The sequence below is a fragment of the Mobula hypostoma genome, chromosome 14 (genome assembly GCF_963921235.1).
Source record: "Mobula hypostoma chromosome 14, sMobHyp1.1, whole genome shotgun sequence".
NCBI classification, from domain to species: domain Eukaryota; kingdom Metazoa; phylum Chordata; class Chondrichthyes; order Myliobatiformes; family Myliobatidae; genus Mobula; species Mobula hypostoma.
This window is the reverse complement of record NC_086110.1, coordinates 3,491,144-3,510,047: the sequence shown is the minus strand read 5'-3', so window position 1 is coordinate 3,510,047 and position 18,904 is coordinate 3,491,144. Positions and strand designations below refer to the sequence as shown.

The following is an 18,904-nucleotide window of genomic DNA, read 5'->3' as shown; positions in this document are numbered from 1 at the left end:
AAGAATTAGTAGAAGTGGTTTGATGGACTGCGCAGATTCGGTGCCAAAGGGCCTGTTTCCATGCTGTATCTTTTTATGATTCTACATTTTAATGCTAGGAAAGCATAGCAGGTGAAGTTCTAAATCTAAATGGCTTAAAACTTTCTTGGTCTTAATATGCTTTGTTTAAAATCTTTCTACATATAAAATAATTTTCTTTGTAGATAAAATAATTTTATTCATCTTAATGCATAGGTTATTTTGAAACAAAAATAGTTGAACTGTAGAAGAAATGACTTGGCCTGTACTGTAGAACAAATATTTAATGTGTTTTGAAATACTTTGTATTTTATTCACAAGCCTTAGGGAGTGGGTTTGTCTGATTGTATCAACAAATAGAGAATGCTGGAGAATCTCAGCAGGCCAGGCAGCATCTATGAAAGAAAAGCAGTCGGGTTTTGGCATGAAACGTCAACTGTGCTTTTTTTCCATAGATGCTGCCTGGCTGTTGCTCGGATTTCCAGCATCTGCAGATTTTCTCTTGTTTGTTGTCTGATTGTATTACTTATTTTGTACTAAGAACTGAATGGAAGACTCAAGTAATCCCATTTTAACTCTTAATATGTTCAGGAGGTATGGTTTATTCCTTTCACTCGTTGTTTGCTTCTTTTTCAGTATTCCTCCCTGGACACTGACCAGCCATTATTTCAGCCATTCCCTTCAGAAATTACCTTTCAGAACTATAAACCGGGTGAAGTTTATGAGGTACCACTGAGTCTGCGCAACTATGACCAGGTCAGGAAATGTTGGGATCATTGAACAAGTTGTTCATGATGTTCTATTTATCGACTTGATTATGAATTTATCTCTTCTGGGGTAGAAGTTTTGTTTTATGATCATTGTTGCTAACTTGGTAGGAGATAATTGATCTTTATCTTCTCTTACTCAGTTTGTGGAAATTCTAGGAAATAAAAATATTCCCAGCCTTCTGTTCCTTCACTTCCCCCTCTTTAGTTTTTCTGTCTGAGAGAAGGCACACAAAAACCCTGATTTATCTCTCGAGTAAATGAAGCAAAATCACAAATATTCCGCCACTTCAGACACTTCACCTGTGAGTCGGCTGGGGTGATATACTGCGTCCGGTGCTCCCGATGTGGCCTTCTATATATTGGCAAGACCCGACGCAGACTGGGAGACCGCTTTGCTGAACACCTACGCTCTGTCTGCCAGAGAAAGCAGGATCTCCCAGTGGCCACACATTTTAATTCCACATCCCATTCCCATTCTGACATGTCTATCCATGGCCTCCTGTACTGTAAAGATGAAGCCACACTCAGGTTGGAGGAACAACACCTTATATTCCATCTGGGTAGCCTCCAACCTGATGGCATGAACATCGACTTCTCTAACTTTCGCTAATGCCCCACCTCCCCCTCGTACCCCATCTGTTATTTATTTTTATACACACATTCTTTCTCTCACTCTCCTTTTTCTCCCTCTGTCCCTCTGAATATACCCCTTGCCCATCCTCTGGGTTCCTCCCCCACTTGTCTTTCTTCCCGGACCTCCTGTCCCATGATCCTCTCGTATCCCTTTTGCCAATCACCTGTCCAGCTCTTGGCTCCATCCCTCCCCCTCCTGTCTTCTCCTATCATTTTGGATCTCCCCCTCCCCCTCCCACTTTCAAATCTCTTACTAGCTGTTCCTTCAGTTAGTCCTGACGAAGGGTCTCGGCCTGAAACATCAACTGTACCTCTTCCTAGAGATGCTGCCTGGCCTGCTGCGTTCACCAGCAACTTTGATGTGCGTTGCCAGTCTCACTTATTGTGTTAATGGGTATAATGAAATAAAACTGCATATGTCATGATGTTGTTATTGCTAATGGATTAATATTTTTTAAATATACGGGACAATGTCATTTTAAGAAAGAAGTGGAGAAGAAGGAGTTGGTGCAACACTAGTTGCGACAAAGATCCAGTTTATAGTTAAATAATATGACTTGATTTATCCTAATCAAATTTGAACCTGATATTTAGACCATAAGACACAGGAGCAGAAATTAGGCCATTTGGCCCATCGAGTCTGCTCTACCATTCAATCATGGCTCATCCTTTTATCCCTCCTTAACTCCATTCCCTGGCCTTCTCCCTGTAACTTTTGATGCTGTGTCCAATCAAGAACCTATCAATCTCTGCCTTAAATACACCCAATGATCAGGCCTCCACAGCTGCCTGTGGCAACAAATCCCACAAATTCACCACCAGCTGGCTAACACAAGGAAATCTGCAGATGCCGGAAATTCAAGCAACACACACAAAAAATACTGGTGAACGCAGCAGGCCAGGCAGCATCTATAGGAAGAGGTACAGTCGACATTTCAGGCTGAGTCCTGACGAAGGGTCTCAGCCTGAAATGTCGATTGTACCTCTTCCTATTGTTCTGCAAATCTAAATAGAATAACCGTAACAAGTGGATGCTGCAACTATTTGGTTTTGCTTGAACAAATGGACCCAAACTCGGTAGTTCCTTCAAAACCCACTTTATTGTTAATATAGAGAAGAAAACAGAGTTGTGAGAAATGCTTTATATTGTATACTACCTACACCACTAATAGGTAGGGCTAACTTAAAGCAACCCCTAGTAGTCTACACCGCTGAGTATACTTAGCAATGTCTGTGTGGTCCCTGAGGCAGGCGATTGACCATGGACTGGCTCGGGTGGAGGTCCATGGTGCTGGTTCAGCTGCTCGGCCCGAAGGTGGGACCCAGGCAAGTGGTCTGCGCAAGAAAGAACTTGCCCACCCTTGTAGTCTATCACCACCTCCCAGTCCAGCTGGAAGGGGCCAAGCATCCAATCCAACACCTACACGACCCCAACTTGGGCCAATTCCAAGTCCTGGTCACGTATTAGGCCAACATACATCCTTCACATCTGCAGGTCCCACAGTTGGGTGGCCTTCAACAGTTGGCCTCTGCCTCCCTAGGGACAATGCATCCTATTAAGTTTACAATCAAACAATGTGCAAAACATTTTTAGAGACAAGGTAATTGATTGCTTTTACGCAAATCAACATTTTTAGCTTGCTTTCATGTATGTCATCCGGTATACCAGGGGTATATATATATATATATAGTTCTCCCCTTATTTAGTATCAAGGGTCAATCTGCCCAACAACATAAATTCCTACTTGTTAACCATTTCTTTACCGTATCCATCTTCATACCCACTCACTCTACCCATACACTATACACTTACCTATACACCTATAGATGCTGCCTGGCCTGCTGCGTTCACCAGCATTTTTTGTGTGTGTTACCATCTGGCTAAAGAAGTTTCTCCACATCTCTGTTTTAAATGGAGGCCCCTCTATTCTGAGGAGGTGCCCTCTTGTCCTGGACTCCCCCACCGTCCACTTTGTTTAGAGACTTTCAACATTCGAAAGGTTTCAATGAGATCCCCCCTCAGCCTTCTAAATTCCTGCGACTACAGACCGAGAGCCATCAAATGTTTCTTGTATGATAACCCTTTCAATCCTGAAATCGTCCTTGTGAACTGCCTCTGGATCCTCTCCAATGCCAGCACATCTTTTCATAGATGAGGAGCCCAAAACTGTTCATAATACTCAAGGTGAAGCCTCACCAATGCCTTATAAAGCCTCAGCATCACATCCCTGCTCTAGTATTCAAGACCTCTTGAAATGAATGTTAACATTGCATTTGCCTTCCTCACCACTCACTTTACCTGCAAATTAACCTTTAGGGTGTTCTGCACAAGGACTCCTAAGTCTCTTTGCATCTCAGATTTTTGGATTTTTTGTCCCTGTTCAGAAAATAGTCTGAACATTTATTAGGTTAAACAATTAACTTGGAAAATACAAAGATTGTTCCTCAGTATGAGCCTTCTATGGATTAGCTATGAAGCAGATTGCAAGATTCCAACAAAAGTGTGAAATTCTAGAGAGAAAGAAGGAAATCGTCATTTGCTACATTCCAGTCTCAGACTGTAACATCTAATCCAGTCTTTCGCCAAGACATAAACAAAAGCAGAAACTGATGCTCAGCGATAGATGGTGGAAGATTGTCCCTCATATTTGTTGCATGTACTGAATAGTATAATTTGAGCAAACTTATAATTTATGGTCATTTCTAATGAGAGAAATTCCATATTGATTCTTCTTTGTGTCTTTCATAGAATAGTACAGCACAGTAGAGGCCCTTCGGCCCTCAATGTTGTGCCGACCTTTAAACCCTGCCTCCCATATAAACCCCCCACCTTAAATTCCTCCATATACCTGTCTAGTAGTCTCTTAAATTTCAGTAGTGTATCTGCCTCCACCACTGACTCAGACAGTGCATTCCACGCACCAACCACCCTCTGAGTAAAAAACCTTCTTCGAATATCCCCCTTGAACTTCCCACCCCTTACCTTAAAGCCATGTCCTCTTGTATTGAGCAGTGGTGCCCTGGGGAAGAGGCACTGGCTATCCACTCTATCTATTCCTCTTAATATCTTGTATACCTCTATCATGTCTCCTCTCATCCTCCTTCTCTCCAGAAAGTAAAGCCCTAGCTCCCTTAATCTCTGATCATAATGCATACTCTCTAAACCAGGCAGCATCCTGGTAAATCTCCTTTGTACCCTTTCCAATGCTTCCACATCCTTCCTACAGTGAGGCGACCAGAAATGGACACAGTACTCCAAGTGTGGCCTAACCAGAGTTTTATAGAGCTGCATCATTACCTTGCGACTCTTAAACTCTATCCCTCCACTTATGAAAGCTAACACCCCATAAGCTTTCTTAACTACCCTATCTACCTATGAGGCAACTTTCAGGGATCTGTGGAAATGTACCCCCAGATCCCTCTGCTCCTCCACACTACCAAGTATCCTGCCATTTACTTTGTACTCTGCCTTGGAGTTTGTCCTTCCAAAGTGCACCACCTCACACTTCTTCGGGTTGAACTCCATCTGCCACTTCTCAGCCCACTTCTGCATCCTATCAATGTCTCTCTGCAATCTTTGACAATCCTCTACACTATCCATAACACCACCGACCTTTGTGTCATCTGCAAACTTGCCAACCCACCCTTCTACCCCCACATCCAGGTCGTTAATAAAAATCACAAAAAGTAGAGGTCCTAGAACGGATCCTTGTGGGACACCACTAGTCACAACCCTCCAATCCAAATGTACTCCCTCCACCACGACCCTCTGCTTTCTGCAGGCAAGCCAATTCTGAATCCACCTGGCCAAACTTCCCTGGATCCCATGCCTTCTGACTTTCTGAATAAGCCTACCATGTGGAACCTTGTCAAATACCTTACTAAAATCCATGTAGATCACATCCACTGCACTACCCTCACCTATCTGCCTGGTCACCTCCTCTAAAAACTCTATCAGGCTTGTTAGACACGATCTGCCCTTCACAAAGCCATGCTGATTGTCCCTGATCAGACCATGATTCTCTAAATGCCCATAGATCCTATCTCTAAGAATCTTTTTCAACAACTTTCCCACCAGAGACGTAAGGCTCACTGGTCTAATCACCCGGACTATCCCTACTACCTTTTTTGAACAAGGGGACAATATTCGTCTCCCTCCAATCCTCCGGTACCATTCCTGTGGAAAACGAGGACATAAAGATCCTAGCTAGAGGCTCAGCAATCTCTTCCCTCACCTCGTGGAACAGCCTGGGGAATATTCCGTCAGGCCGCAGGGACTTATCCATCGTAATGTATTTTAACAACACCCAACTGCTCTCTCCCTTAACATCAACATGCTCAAGAACATCAACCTCACTCATATTGTCCTCGTCGTCATCAAGTTCCCCCTCATTGGTGAATACTGAAGAGAAGTATTCATTGAGGGCCTCGCTCACTCCTGCAGCCTCCAGGCACATCTTCCCACCTTTATCTGTAATCGGTCCTACTTTCACTCTTGTCACACACATCAAAGTTGCTGGTGAATGCAGCAGGCCAGGCAGCATCTCTAGGAAGAGGTACAGTCGACGTTTCAGGCCGAGACCCTTCGTTCACTCGTCATCCTTTTGTTCTTCACATAATTGAAGAATGCCTTGGGGTTTTCCTTTACCCTACTCGTCAAGGCCTTCTCATGCCCTCTTTTTGCTCTCCTCAGCCCCTTCTTAAGCTCCTTTCTTGCTTCCCTATATTCCTCAATAGACCCATCTGATCCTTGCTTCCTAAACCTCATGTATGGTGCCTTTTTCCACCTGACTAGATTCTCCACCTCACTTGTCACCCATGGTTCCTTCACCCTACCATTCTTTATCTTCCTCACTGGGACAAATTTATCCCTAACATCCTGCAAGAGATCCCTAAGCATCGACCACATGTCCATAGTACATTTCTTCGCAAAAACATCATCCCAATTGACACCCACAAGTTCTAGCCTTATAGCCTCATAATTTTCCCTTCCCCAATTAAAATTTTTCCTGTCCTCTCTGATTTTATCCTTTTCCATGATAATGTTAAAGGCCAGTGAGCGGTGGTCACTGTCCCCCAGATGCTCACCTACTGAGAGATCTGTGACCTGACCCGGTTCATTACCTAGTACTAGATCTAGTATGGCGTTCCCCCTGGTCGGCCTGTCCACATACTGTGACAGGAATCCATCCTGGACACACTTAACAAACTCTGCTCCATCTGAACTATTGGAACTAATCAGGTGCCAATCAATATTACAGAAGTTAAAGTCGCCCATGATTACAACCATGTTATTTTTGCACCTTTCCAAAATCTGCCTCCCAGTCTGCTCCTCGGTATCTCTGCTGCTATCAGGGGGCCTATAGAATTTCATTCCTTTAACAAATAACGTTCAGGAATACAATGTATTTCTTATCCTAAATAATTTTATTGATTTTATTTTACAATTAGCATTTTTGAGAGACTATGAGGAAAATCTGGATTTGCAAGTTTTCGGTAAGATTCAAAGAAATGAAAGATCTTTAATATATACGATTCTGGATGTCTCAAAGGGTTTTCTACCTAGTTAAATTTATTTCAGAAATACAAACACTTCAAAATAATGCAAAGAAATCTGACAAACCCTAACCAGATAATGACCAGTATATCATGATGAATATTTTTGGTTAAGGAATAAATATTCTTCAGGAAATTGGGAGACTTTCCTTGCCTTTTCCTTAAAAGCATCATTTACTTCTGCAGTACTGCACTGAATTATCACCCTTAATAATGAACAAGATGTTTGAATCCACAGTCTTTTAACTCAAAATTAACTGTGGAATACAAGATCAGAAGGGGGTAGATCCTCCTTCCTCCTGCTATCTGGCAAAAGGCACCGAAGCATTTGGTCTCTCACGACCAGACTATGTAATAGTTTCTTCCCCCAAGCCATCAGACTCCTCAATACCCAGAGCCTGGACTGACTCCAACCTACTGCCCTCTACTGTGCCTATTGTCTTGTTTATTATTTATTGTAATGCCTGCACTGTTCTGTGCACTTTATGCAGTCCTGGGTAGGTCTGTAGTCTAGTGTAGTTTTTGTGTTGTTTTACGTAGTTCAGTATAGTTTCTGTATTGTTTCATGTAGCACCATGGTCCTGAAAAACGTCTCATTTTTACTGTGTACTGTACCAGCAGTTATGGTCGAAATGACAATAAAAAGTCACTTGACTTGACTTGATATGATAATTATTCTGACAACAGTGTTTGTTGCAGAGATTTTGATAGAATCAGTGGTGTTGCTGTTCTACCATGTTTTGAAGGAATACACGTTCACAATGCTGGAGGAACTTAGCAGGTCAGGTAGCATCTATGGAAAGGAATAAACAGCCGATGTTTCTGGCTGAGAGCCTTTATCAGGATTGGAAAGAAAGGGGGAGAAGCCAGAATAAGAAAGGGGGGAGGGGACAGGTGATTTGTGAAGCCAGGCAAAGGGGAAAGTGGGTGGATGGGGGAGGGAGGATGAGGTGAGAAGCATGGTGGTGACAGGTGGAAAAGGTAAAGAGCTGAGAAGAAAGAACGTGATTGGAGAGGAGAGTGGACCATGGGAGAAAGGGAAAGAGGAGGAGAACCAGAGGGGGTTGATAGGCAGGTGAGGAGAAAAGAAGGTGGGGGAGGAGCCAGAATGGAAAAAGAAAAAAAGAGGAAGGTTAAGAAAATACCAGAATTTGGAGAAATTGATGTTCGTGCCATCAGATTGGAGTATACCCAAACGAAATATGAGGTGTTGCTCCTCCATCCTAAGAGAGGCCCCATCATGGTAGTAGAGGAGGCCATGGACCAACCTGTAAGATTGGGAATGGGGAGTAGAATTAAAATGGTTGACCACCAAGGAATCCTCTTTCGCTGTTGTGGATGGAACAAAAGTATTCGACAAAGCGGTCCCCGATCTACATCGGGTCTCTGTCGTGGCTGCAGTGGGAGTACTGTATACAGTAGATGACTTGCAGGTGAAGTGTTTTTTATGTTATATTTTCTGCAAATCAGCATGACGACTTCAGATATCAGGGAGGTTTCAAGTGGAATCAAGGCTTTTAAAAGATACTGTGTCTTGTTTCTTGGCACTACAAACAATTTTATTCTCTTTTATAACAGCTGCTTGCTGTTACGTAATTCCAATGCTGCTCCACCTAAAATCATGGACATCATGTGATTATCTGTGGAATTGCCACAAAATTCCTCAAATAAGTAAAGACTCCCAGCTAATAGTTTTTAATAGCAGTTAGCTCTAAGAACATGAACTCGCAGGGAATGGAGGGATATGGGTTGTGTGCAAACAGGATTAATTTAGTTTGTTGTCATGGATAGCCCAGCTATTGTGGACCAAAGTGCCTGTATTATGAGAATGGGAAGAGTTGGAAAGGCTGCTGGTTGACTGATAGAAAGGAAAACTTGCAATATAATGGAAAAGTTTGCTATGGATAGGAAGAAAGTAGGAGTGTGGGGTTGTCTTCAACTGTTGATGATTGCTGGTGCTTGTTGTCAGTTGGAAAACTTTTTGATGGTTTCTGCATTATATATTTGATGTTAATTGGAACTGTTCCAGCATTATGGTTAAATGTGGGACAAGTGTAAATGGCCTGAATCTAAATCTTGAGCTCGGTGATACCTCTGATATTTTCCTAAATGTCGAGGATGAAGTTTCTGCACCATTTTATCAGTGTAATTTATCTGAAGTGATAAAAACTGGAGCATAGGCTGTGGAATCTTAAAATCAAATTATGTTTATAGCACAGTGATTTTTGTGATCTTCTTTGCCTGATTAAAAAATCATCTTTGTCCATTCTTGAAAAACTATACTGTGTGTTTCCACCAAATGTAGGGATTTATGAGGCATTGAAGAGGCTCTTAGAATTAATATTTAGTTGCAAATGTATTAGTATTAAAGTAACAGCAGAACGCTTTGAAAAGGATGATAGCATTGACGAGGGTCACCAAGGATATATGAAGGGGAAATCACGTTTAACTAATCAGCTGGAGGGTTTAGAAGACATGAGTGATAGAATAGATAATATGGAACCAGTGGATGTGGTGTATTTTGATTTTCATCAGTCTTTAAATAAGGTCCCTCCACAAAATTTGGTTAATAAGCTAAAGTGCAAGAAACTGGGGGAATGTTCACATGCAGATTCGGAATTGATTATTAAATAAAAAAGCATGAAGTGGAAGTAAACACGAGAAATTCTGCGGATGCTGGAAATTCAAGCAACACACATCAAAGTTGCTGGTGAACGCAGCAGGTCAGGCAGATCTGCTGCGTTCGCCAGCAACTTTGATGAAGTGGGAGTAACTCGGTTCTACTCACGATTGCAGGCCACAGATAGAGGGGTTCTGCAGGGATGCTTAGGCCCCAGGTCTAAATTGATTAACTGCTGAGAGGACCTAAAAAGAGTTTAAAAGGTTTTGGTGTTGTAATTTTATCAATTTTAGTTGGTGGCAAAGTCAGGAGTTTGTCAAGTGGTGAAATGTCATGGTGAAAAAGTATGTAGATTTAAAAATCGCATTTCAGGTAAGTGTGAATAATACTTCAAACACTGTGTAACCACACAAAGTCTTCAGTCTCCTTATAATTTCATTCAATGTGTTTTTAGGTTCCACGAATGGTTAAAGTTATTCAGGAAGATTCTCCATATTTCAGAATCGTCTATCCCAGTGATGTTGGTTTTAAAGTGGCACCAGGCATGGTCACCACGTTCAAAATCGTTTTCACACCTGAGGAAAACAAGGTGTGTGAATTACAAATGTGTTTTATTGAAAGTGTTTCATTCAGTTATTACAAAGTCAAAATCACAGAGGGTTAAATTGGGCAGCATACCTGCATAGATCTTATTTTCTTTGGACTCTGAGTCATGTTGAAAAATGGAGTTTGAGAAGGATATAAACATGTATAAAGCATATGAGATGCCATCAGGATAAAGTCATTTGTACAGATCTGCCTAACAAGCATCGGCAACATGGAGAATATGCGATCACGGTGCAAGATAGTATGAATTGCTGATTTGTCATCAGGTTTCGCCTTTTTCCAGTGCACACTCAGCCAGTTCACTGTCTGAAACAGTCTATATTACCACCTGTCACAAGCTGAAACAGAAGAGGAGGAATGGGATAAAATGGGGGTAAGAGGGGGAAAGAAGCTACAACATAAATATCCCTTCCTGAAGAGCTCTCTAATCTTTACACTAACAGCACACCTTTTATCTTTCTTCTGTCATTGATCTCTGTTTTCCATGGTTGGAATAAGGTTCATATTGTAATATAATATGATAAATTCAACCATTTAACTGTGACTCCAAGGAATTCAACTTCATTACCAAAGCACGATGCCTGCATACTGCTAAATGATATGTTTGACCATCGAACAGTATGGTACACGAACGGGCTCTTCAGCCCATGATGTTGTGTTGAACTAATTAAACTCATAACTAAATGCTTAATTAATCCCTTCTGGCAATATAATGCCCACATCCTTTCATTCTGTGCACACTCATGTGCCTAACAATGAGAAAGCGGATGAATTAAATGTGTGTTTTACATTAGTCCTACAGGATACAAGTGATATCCCAGAAGCAGCAGACATTGGACATTTATTTTATTTATCTATTTATTGAGATACAGAGTGGAATAGGCTTTTCCAGCCCTTTGAGCCAAGCTGCCCAGCAATTTTGGGATGGCAGGACTTTCATATGAAGAAAGACTGGATGAACTGGGCTTGTACTCGTTGGAATTTAGAAGATTGAGGGGGGATCTGATTGAAACGTATAAAATCCTAAAGAGATTGGACAGGCTAGATGCAGGAAGATTGTTCCCGATGTTGGGGAAGACCAGAACGAGGGGTCACAGTTTGAGGATAGAGGGGAAGCCTTTTAGGACCGAGATTAGGAAAAACTTCTTCACACAGAGAGTGGTGAATCTGTGGAATTCTCTGCCACAGGAAACAGTTGAGGCCAGGTCATTGGCTATATTTAAGAGGGAGTTAGATATGGCCCTGTAGCTACGGGGGTCAGGGGGTATGGAGGGAAGGCTGGGGCGGGGTTCTGAGTTGGATGATCAGCCATGATCATAATAAATGGCGGTGCAGGCTCGAAGGGCCGAATGGCCTACTCCTGCACCTATTTTCTATGTTTCTATGTTTCTATCTAAGAGATTATTAAATGCCTCTGGCATACTTACCTCCACTACCACCACTGGGAGTACTTTCCAGGCAACTACCATTCTTTGTGTATGAAAAACCTTCACCCGGATATCTCCTTTCTACTTACTCCCGCTACAAATGCATGCCCTCTAGTATTAGACATTTTGACCCTATGAGAAGCTACCAGGAGCCCAGTCTATCTGTGCTTCTCATAATCTTATAAACTTCGAAGACAGCAGTTCCAAAAGTGGGTGACATCACCTGCCAACCTCCCCTCCCCCCAACCCAGAGGCAGTGGGAGTTTCTAAGGGGGTGATAAAGATAAAAGGGGCACCCAGTAGCAAGCGACAGCTGAGGGATTACTAGCTTAGTTTAAGAAATGAATTACTTATTATAAACATTTGATCCTCAGTGCCTCATAATTGATTGCAATGCTAACCCACTGCTCCGTTAGACTTTGCTTGAACGGCGTTATAATTGTTGAAAAGCAATGCAACACTAATGTATTTGGCATCATGAAAAGTCTGGACTGCCGAGGACATGTTATTTCTGGGCCCAGCCTACTGTATTATTGCCATTCACTACTGTAGTACAGTGTTAGCTAGTATGATTCCCATACTCCAATCATGCAGTGATGCAATTCCTATGAATTACGGTATGGCATTCAATGGGGTAAAGTTCAGAATCTGTCATTTTGAATGGTCTTGACCACATTTCTGTAGCCCAAGGACCAACCGAGATATCGCTGCCCCACTTTGTTGACCTTCAGGCAGAGAGTCAGATTTTGCCTTTGTTGATCTCAGTGCCTGAGGGTGGACTTAAGGAGCAGGTGATTGACCATGGTTGTTAATGGCAGAAGCAGACCAGGTTGCATGGTAGCATAGTGGTTAGCACAACTCTTTACAAATACAGTCAACCTGGGTTCTATTCCTGCCTGTATGTTCTTCCCGTGACTGTCTGGGTTTCCTCTAGGTGCTCTGGTTTCTTCTCACGGTCCAAAGACGTACCGATTGGTAAGTTAGTTGGTCATTGTAAATTGTCCCGTGATTAGACTAGGATTAAATCAGGGGGTTGCTGGGTGGCGCAGCTCGATGGGCTGGAAGGGCATATTCCATGCTATATTTCAATAAATAAATAAAAATGAAAAAGAAGTGTAGACAGTATACTGTGGAGTATCTGAATTATTGATTTATACCAGCTCCAAGCACCAACATCTGTCAATGTGTCTTATATGAAAAAGCTTTTTCAAATGAGCCAATGAAACTATCCAGGCTCCTTCAATGTTTTAAGAGAATACTCTCTGATAAAGAAAGCAAGAACTTGGCTTATTTTCAGTCATTTCATGAAAACTTACGGAAACTGAAAATATTTCAAAACATGTTTGCTAACTCTTCAGCACAAAACAGTCAGTAATGGTTTGTTGTTTCATACAACATTTTGTTACTCATTGCTAAATATAGGAAGTGCCACACAGTTGGAGAAGTGCTAATTCTGCCAGCAGTAAAGGAGGTTCTCAGTATGGTTTTGCATAAGTCACCAGACAAAGTAATTGAAGCGATTCTGCTCAGCGATGACTCTGTTGAAAGACAAATAGATAAAATATTTGAGAATGTGAAGATTCATTGGGCAGCATATGTAGGACAACAGAATTTGCTCTGCAATTGGATGAGCCAACTTTACCTGGCAACATATCTTTACTTCTTGGTTATGTTTGCTTCATAAAAGATGAAAGCATGGTTTTAAGAGTTGTTAATGCAAAGGGACTAGAAACAGTTATGAAGGGGGAGTCAATATTTTGGGTGGTTGAGCAATTTTTCAAAGAGAAGGACATTCTGTTCTCAAAATTCTTGTGCAACAAATTCAGTGCCATCAATGACAGGCGTTATTACTTTCTTGAAAAAAATTGCACCTAACATATTTACTGTGTAATTCATAGACAGCATCTTGTTGCAAAATAAAAAAAAACAAGTACAAATAATTAAATACTGTTATCACAGCAGTAAATAAAATCAAGAAACACAATATTGATGTTAGGAATACTATCAGAACAAGCTATTCAAGTGCAAAAAGATTGTTTGTTTTATCGACTACACAAAAGCATTTGATAAAGTGAAGCACAATAAGTTATTTGAAATATTCCAGAAAACTCTCGATCTAGATTCGAAAGACCTCCACCTAATCAGAAATCTGTACTGGGAACAAACTGCTGCTCAAGAATAGATGGAGAAGTGAGTCAGTTAACTAAAATCAAGAGAGGTGTTAGACAAGGGTGTGTTTTCTCCCCTGATTTATTTAATGTGTACAGTAAAACAATGTTACAAAAAATAGGAGACATCTTGGGAATCAAAGTTGGTGGTGAAAACATCAATAATTTCAGATATGCAGATGACACTGTGTTAATTGCAAGTACGGAGGAAGAACTACAAAACTTAATTGATATAATTGTAGAAGAAAGTGCAAAAATGGGTCTATCATCAATTGCAAAAAGACAGAATGTATGGTGATATCCAAAAAGAAGGAGAATCCTATCTGCAGGCTGAGAATAAACAGGGAAGACATAAAACAAGTACAGAACTTTTGTTACTTAGGAAGCTGGGTGACGTAAAATGGCAGGTGCGACTTGGACATCAAAAGAAGAATAGGGATGGCAAAAGACACCTTTATGAGAATGAAGAGTATACTGGCCAGTACTAAACTAGGCATGACAATCCGCCTCAGAGTACTGAAATGTTACGTTTATCCAGTTTTTTAGATTATGAAGACACACAGTCCTCTTTTATTGTCATTTAGTAATGCATGCATTAAGAAATGATACATTATTTCCTCCGGTGTGATATCACAAAACACAGGACAGACCAAGACTGGAAAAAACTAACAAAACCACATAATTATAGCATATAGTTACAACAGTGCAACAATACCATAATTTGATGAAGAAGTCCATGAGCACAGTAAAAGTTCAAAGTCTGCCAAATGTTCCACATCTCACGCAGACGGGACAAGGAAGAAAAACTCTCCCTGCCATCCCGACCACGGTCCGACTCTGAGTCATCCGAAAACTTCAAGCTCTGATCAGCTCCCCGACACCGAGTACTGAGCGCCATCTCTATCCGAGCGATTCGACCTCCATCTCGGTTGCCAACAGCAGGCAAAGCTGGGGATCTTGAGGCCTTCCCTCCGAAAGATTCCCGACCACGCAATAACGACAGCAGCGAACGAGCGTTTCAGAATTTTTTCCAGATGTTCCTCTGTGCTTTCACGTCCGTCTCCATCAAATCAGACTTGTCCATGGCCCCTACTTAACGGATACAATATCATTTTTCACTGGAGGGCTGCGCACGCGCGGCACGCTGCTTTCTCTCCTCCCGCCGGCTCAGAATGTTGGACGATATCTAGTAACATGAAACGAATTGAAGTAGTAGAGAAGTGGTTTTTGAGGAGGATGCAAAGAATATCATGGATGAAATGAATATCTAGTGAGGATGTCATGAACAGAGCATACACAAAAAGAGAAATAATGTATGAGATCATGAAAAGGCAACGTAACTTCATTGGACATGTGATTAGGAAAGAGGGGTTAGAATGCACAGTAATTATGGGAAAGTTTGAAGGGAAGCAAGCAAGAGGAAGACAAAGACAAATGATGATAGAGACAGCAGCCAGAGAACTGGAACTGAATACCAATGAATTGATCCACTTGATCCGAAACAGGAGTATGTGGGCCATGGCAGTCAAAACTCAAACTGGGTATGGCACCTGATGATGATGATGATGATGATGATGATGATGAAATAAAATCAAGTCCCATGCTCTCATTTCTTGACTATTTCGAGAGCTTTGTATTAGACCATAAGACCGTAAGATATAGGAGTAGAATTAGGCCATTCAGCCCATCGAGTCTGCTCCGCCATTCCATCATGGCTGATGCTGGATCCCACTCAACCCCATACATCTACCTTCTCACCATGTCCTTAGATGCCCTAACCAATCAGGAAACAATCAACTTAAATATATCCATGGACTTGGCCTCCACTGCAGTCTGTGGCAGAGAATTCCACAGATCCACTGCACTCTGGCTAAAAATATTCCTCCTTACCTCTGTTCTAAAGGGTTGCCCCTCAATTTTGAGGCTGTGCCCTCAAGTTCTGGAAGGAGGAATGGTGAACAATTGAGAATGATGAACAGTTTGAACACTTACTGTTGTGCACAGAAGTCAAATCGATCTCAAAAGAAAACTGCCTGAGATGCTTTTATATGCTTTTTGAAACTGTAACAAAATTCTTTGAAGAATTGAATGCTTCATTCAGTAATCAACACAAGAATATTAGGTATGGCATTTCTTATTTGTCAGAATTATTTGCAGAGTTTAATGAAATCAAACTTAAATTGCAAGGAAATTATGTGAATCTTAACAAATCAGTCGTCTCCACATTTCTGTCCAAGTTAACCCTATTTTAAGTGCAACATTGGCTGTCATGACCTTTTCCAATTTCTGAGCCTCTTTGGGAGAGCTGGAAGAAAAAGAAAGAATACCAGATGATGATCTTCATGTATACTCTGCCTACCTGGGTGAGCTACACAAAGACATGTCAGTGAGATTTCATTATCTTCTCTTGATCTAAATTCCAGATTAGGTAATACAGTGCCTTGTTTTATTCTGCACACAACTGTTGTAATGCATGCTATTAGAGTTATTATCATCTTCCTGTCAGATCGAACCAGCCTGGCTATTCTCATCTGATCTCTCTTATTAACAAGACACAGAACTGCTTCATAGAACTGGATTTTTTTTTTGCTTTTCACAGCATTTTCTGTAAACTCTAGAGACTGTTGTGCATGAAAATTCCAGGAGGTCAGCGGTTTCTGAGATACTTGCATTATCTGGTCCTAACAATCATTCCATGGTCAAAGTCACTTGGGTCATATTTCTACCGCATTCTGATGTTTGTTCTGAACAACAACTGAACCTCTTGACCATGTCTGCATGCTTTTGACCATGTCTGCATGCTTTTATGCTCTGAGTTCATGTCACATGATTGGCTGATTAGATATTTGCAAAAAGAAGCAGATATACAGGTGTACTTAATAAAGTGGCCTGTGAGTGTAGCAGCCAGCATAGACTTAGAAAGGAGTGATCCTGCTTGAAAACTTCCAAAGGAGTTTTTGTAATAATGGGAGTTAAGGCTGAGTGTTAAATCATAGGATTAAGCTATAATGGTATATGTCAGACTTGGATATGAACCTTAGGAGAATTCTACTAAAATTTACAGATAATACCAAAATTTTAAAAAAGCTCATCGAAGTATACTGCTGAAATGGGATATAGTTTTAAAATATCAAAGAGAGGTTTTATTGTTCAAACAAAACTTCAAAAAGTGGAATGTAGTTATGTAAGTTCGGGACTAAGCATAGTAAATGAAAGGTGCAACTTTACAGAAGCATTTGATGGTCAACTACAATACTTGGTCTGGATTCCATACCAGAGATTATAATCTCCAGTAAGAATACCTCTTGTTCTGAAGGGGATCTATTCGCAGAAACTACTTTGTATTTTGAAGTTTTGTTACAGAAGATAAGACCATTAGACATAGGAGTGGAATTAGGCTATTCCTTCATGGCTGATCTCAGATCCCACTCAACCCCATACACCAGCCTTCTCGCCATATCCTTTGATGCCCTGACCAATCGGGAAACTATCAACTTCCACCTTAAATATACCCGTGGACTTGGTCTCCACCACAGTCTGTGGCAGAGCGTTCCACAGATTCACTACTCTGGCTAAAAAAATTCCTCTTTACCTCTGTTCTAAAAGGCTGCCACTCAATTTTGAGGCTGTGCCCTCTAGTTCTGAATAACCCAACCATAGGAAACATCCTCTCTACATCCACCTTATCTAGTCCTTTCAACATCCAGTAGGTTTCAATGAGGACCCCACGCATTCTTTTAAATTCCCGCGAGTCCAGGACCAAAGCTGCCAAAAGCACTTCATATATTAACCCCTTCATTCCCAGAATCTCCTATGGACTATCTCCAATGACAATACATCCCTTCTGAGATGTGGGACCCAAAACTGTTGACAGTACTCCAGTGCAGCCTCACTAAGTCTTATAAGACTTCAGCATTATCTTCTTGCTTTTATATTGTGTTCCCCTTGAATTAAATGCCAACATTGCATTAGCATTCTTTACCATAGACTCAATCTGTAAATTAACCTTCTGGGAGTCTTGCACGAGGACTCCGTAAGTCCCGCTGCACCTCTGATGTTTGAACTATCTGCTCATTTAGATAATAGTCCACACTATTATTTCTTTTACCAAAATACATATTGGAAATCTCCCAACACTGTATTCCATCTGCCACTTTTTTGCCCATTCTTCTAATTTGTCTAAGTCCTGCCGCAATTGCATTGCTTCCTCAGCACTACCTACCCCTCCACCTATGTTTGTATCATTGCAAACTTCGTCACAAAGCCATCAAATCACAAACAAGAGTAAACCTGCAGATGCTGCAAATCTGAGCAACACACACAAAATGCTGGAGGAACTCGGCAGATCAGGCAGCATTTTGTGTGTGTTGCACAAAGCCATCAATTCCATTATCCAAATTATTGACAAACAATGTGAAAAGCAGCAGTCCCAATACTGACCACTGAGGAACACCACTTGTCACTGGCAACCATCCAGAAAAGGCCCCCTTTATTCCCACTTGCTGCCTCCTGGCTGTCAGCCATTCCTCTATTCATGCCAGTGTCTCTCCTGTAATGCCACAGGATTTTATCTTGTTAAGCAGCCTCATGTGTGGCACCTTATCAAATGCCTTCTGAAAATCCAAGTAAATGACATCCACTGACTCTCCTTTGTCCATTCACCCTGCTTGTTACTTCCTTGAAGAACAGATTTGTCAGGCAAGATTTCCCTTTACAGAAACCATGCTGACTTTAATTTATTTTATTCTCAGTCTCTAAGTTCCCCGAAACCTCATCCTTAATAATAGATTCCATCTTTATTTATAAGCATATAAACGGACAATAATATTAACAAGCTGTGGCCTCATGATCTGTATCTGAAAAAAAAGGGACAGAGGTTTCCAAACTAGACTTTGTTATAAGCCACTCTTGTTATATGGAGATTTATAAAATCAAGTATTTCAGTGGACCTTTAGACTTAACTAGCATTTAAATTTTACAGATCTCAACCAATAAAAGGCAGTGTTCAGTGTGTACAATCCCAGAAATTCTATATGAATGCATTGCTATTGCTGATGAGCTAAGTATGTAATTTATTATGATCAATAAGTTTAATTGCTTCATTAA

At 41.2% G+C, this 18,904-nt stretch overlaps 1 protein-coding gene across 1 annotated transcript in view; it reads left to right on the top strand.

Annotated features, from left to right (window-relative positions):
* Positions 1–18,904, top strand: part of hydin (HYDIN axonemal central pair apparatus protein) — a 977,428-nt gene that overhangs the window by 95,623 nt on the left and 862,901 nt on the right. Inside the window, exons 4-5 of the mRNA XM_063066586.1 lie at positions 655–774; positions 10,052–10,186. Of these exons, the coding sequence (XP_062922656.1) occupies positions 655–774; positions 10,052–10,186 (255 nt within the window). The remainder of the gene's footprint in view (positions 1–654; positions 775–10,051; positions 10,187–18,904) is intronic.